Source organism: Zea mays, chromosome 3 (genome assembly GCF_902167145.1).
Source record: "Zea mays cultivar B73 chromosome 3, Zm-B73-REFERENCE-NAM-5.0, whole genome shotgun sequence".
Lineage (NCBI taxonomy): Eukaryota > Viridiplantae > Streptophyta > Magnoliopsida > Poales > Poaceae > Zea > Zea mays.
Genome location: NC_050098.1, coordinates 175,448,308 through 175,451,416, shown reverse-complemented (window position 1 = coordinate 175,451,416; position 3,109 = coordinate 175,448,308). Strand labels below are relative to the sequence as shown.

The following is a 3,109-nucleotide window of genomic DNA, read 5'->3' as shown; positions in this document are numbered from 1 at the left end:
CCGAGTAATCTCTCCCATCGTTTATCAACGTGTTCAGTGTCTCGCGGTTTCCAATGTGTTCGGCAGACTTTTTCCTGCTGCCACAGCACGTTTTTTTTACCCCCTTCAACATGCGGTTCAGAAACGTTTCTTCGTCGATAAGTATACTCCTGCATACAGCAACCGTGCTATAGCTGCGATTGCGAGCCACAGTCGTGCAACGGTTCAAACGTTTTCCCCTCTCCTTTTTTTTTTCTACAAGTGGTGTGCTGACGATATAGCAGAATACAGACGAACAGTAGCACTTCAGACGAGACCAGCAGAATAATCAAAATAACATAATCCCTATTTTCCCCTTCCATTTTTTTTCCGGAAGAGCCAACACAGCTACAATATATACTGTAAAATATATATTGTAGGAGTAAGTACACTCGAAGCTTGGCGATGACGAATATGGCCTGCACTACCTACCACCAGTACGGAGACTGCAACTACAAGCCCTTACAAAATTACTAGTACTTATTAGTATAATAACTAATCAATGAAGGAACAGAAACCCTGCACTGAACCAATCATGTACAGTATGTATATGTACAGCCACACACACACATGCCGCGCACGATCCACCACACCCGATGCACTGCGCCATCCGTCTCCGTCTCCGTCTCCCTTCCGGCGGGGCCAGACGGTCTCATTGCCGCCTCTCCATGTAATCCAGCTATAGTTTCATATTATATCCTCCTTGCAAGTCAACAATGGCGGCTCGCCTGAGTCAAAGCCCACACCGTGCGGTTGCATTGCATTGCGCTGCCCAAGACAGATCAATCAACCAACCAACCGCAGCCGAGGATGCTTCGCCACCCCCACCTCCCCTCAGGACATGATGGGCGGTGTCGTCTAGAACGGCTTGCCCCAGTACATGAGGATGTCCTGCAGCAGCGGGTCGCCGCCGGCGTGGCCGACGACGGGGTCGAGCATGGAGCCCGCGGGGTTCACGGGGTCGGAGGCGAAGGTCCGCTCCCACTCGCTGATCTTGGGCTGGCTCTGCACCTCCCGGTCGCACGCCAGCTGCTCCGGGGACAGCACCTGCTCCGAGCAGCTGGAGTAGTCCGCGTGCAGCCGCGGCATCGAGTCCGACGGCCGGTCGTAGTACGCCGCCAGCTCCGGGAACGCCGGGGGCAGCCCGCCCGCCGCCGCCACGAACGGCTTCTGCTCCGGCGGGGAGCTCACCGCCGCCGTGGCGAACACAGGCTTGTGGTCGCCGCCGGCCGCCGGCGCCGCCGCCTTCTCCAGCCCGCCGCCCTTCTTGTTGTAGATGCGGCACAGGACCCAGTCATCCAACTGCACCCGTCAACACAATAGAGAACTTAGTTTGTCGTCCGTGCAGCTGACGAGAAATGGATGAGCTAAAGAATCACAAAGCGTCATTTCGATGTCTAATCCCAGTGAGACCCCACTGGCTCTCCGTCGCCGTCGCCGTCGCAGGGCGCGACGGGCGAAAATGATCTGTTCGCTATGACCCATGGGCATCGAATACTTGCGCGCGGAGGACTGCGACGCGGTCGAATCATTGGGCACGGTGCAGCCCCCCACCCCACCTAGCATGGCCCACGTAAAAAAAATTCAGCGGCCCAAAACCATGGGCCACGCTTATCCCCGCGTTCATTACGAAAGCGACACATTATCGCCAAGTTCTTTTTGTTTGATTTGGACGGTGACGACGCCAACGGACGGACGGACGGCGGCGGAGCGCTTGTTCTTACCCTGAGGCTGTTCTTCTTGCGCGCCGAGCGGTCGACGTCGGCGAGGCGGTACTCGTGCATGATCCAGTTGGTCTTCTCGCCCTTGGGCGCCTTGCCGGCGTAGAAGACGAGCGCCTTCTTGATGGCCAGCGGCTTGGGCGTGCCCACGGGCTTGTCAGCGCCGGTGGCCTTCCAGTACCCAGCCCCGGCGGCGCGGTTGGGCCTGGACCCGTTCGGGTACTTGCGGTCCCGCGGGGAGAAGAAGTACCACTCCTTCTCGCCGTACAGCGCCATCCCTGCACACAGAGAGTTAGCAATCGATCGATTAGCTCGCCATCGTCACGGCCGCACAGGAAATTGGTTCACGGCTGCTACTGCTGCTGCAAGAAGACCGAGGACGACGGGACGTACTTGGGAGCTGCCATGGGTCGAACTTGTAGAGGTCGATCTCGGCGATGATGGGGACGGCGATGGGCAGGCCGGCGCAGCGGCGGCAGAGGTAGTGCATCACCAGCTCCTCGTCCGTCGGGTGGAACCGGAACCCCGGTGGCAGCTGCAGATCCGGACCGGCGCCGCTCATCGTGTTCCTCCCTGCTGATGCTGCTGTCTGCTGGTGTTCTGGCTGTGGCTACTGCTAATGGTAGGAAGAGGGGAGGAGAGCTTGAAACTTGTTCCGAGTGCGGAGCCGGGCATTTATAGCCGCGGTCGACCGCGACACGTGTGGCCCGTGCGCCGGGCCCCTGCGGTAGCGCACACACGGAGCCCCACTCTGACAGGTTGACCACGACACGTGGACGCCGAGAGGCGGCGCCAATTCTGTCACTGCTTACGTCAGGTTTCTTGGACGGACGCGCGCCCGCGTCAGCGTGGCGTGGGTCCACCGCTGCAGGCGCTCTGCCCGCCCGACGGCCCGGGACCTTCCGGTGGCGGCGCGACACGTCGGGGCGGCCAGCGGTGGGGCGGCCGGGAAAGTACGGATGGCGCGGTGCGGGCGCGGGGTGAGCGTGATGGGGAGGATAAGGATGAGTCGACGGCGACGCGGAGGTGATGAGGGCAGGCGGCCATGAGTTATGCGCGCGGTAGGTGCGTAGTACCACAAGCGGTCGCTTTCTTTTCTTTTCTTTTTTTTTTCTTTTCATTGCAGGAGAAGGAGGAAAAACGAAGATAAGGGAGAGCCAGCTAGCTGATTTTGGAGCATTCATGATTATGATTTGCTATGAGATTTGATCTATTGTTGGGTGTTTATTAAATTAATTGCTACAGCCATAATTGGAGATTTATATAGGAATCAAATGGAGACGCTAACGCTAGCATCCCTAGCTTGCTTATCATAGAGATATGTATTAGGGCAGCCTGTGACAAAAAAAATAAATGTGAGTACGTGTGGT

At 57.8% G+C, this 3,109-nt stretch overlaps 1 protein-coding gene across 1 annotated transcript; it reads right to left on the bottom strand.

Annotated features, from left to right (window-relative positions):
• Positions 1-388: 388 nt before the first annotated feature.
• Positions 389-2,388, bottom strand: LOC101027155 (NAC domain-containing protein 48). Its single transcript, NM_001279678.2, has 3 exons — positions 2,133-2,388; positions 1,743-2,017; positions 389-1,320 (listed from the first exon to the last, which is right to left on the bottom strand). The coding sequence occupies exons 1-3, from the start codon at positions 2,299-2,301 to the stop codon at positions 877-879; spliced, it is 888 nt and encodes a 295-aa protein (NP_001266607.2). The 5' UTR covers positions 2,302-2,388; the 3' UTR covers positions 389-876.
• Between the last annotated feature and the right edge of the window lie 721 nt (positions 2,389-3,109).

What these genes read in the sequence shown, in the direction of transcription:
- LOC101027155 (NM_001279678.2), bottom strand. Translation starts at nt 2,301, where the DNA reads ATGAGCGGCGCCGGTCCGGATCTGCAGCTGCCACCGGGGTTCCGGTTC. An exon ending in CGACCCATGGCAGCTCCCAA is followed by an intron (nt 2,018 to 2,132) that starts GTACGTCCCGTC and finishes CTCTGTGTGCAG; the next exon opens with GGATGGCGCTGTACGGCGAG. An exon ending in GCAAGAAGAACAGCCTCAGG is followed by an intron (nt 1,321 to 1,742) that starts GTAAGAACAAGC and finishes TGACGGGTGCAG; the next exon opens with TTGGATGACTGGGTCCTGTG.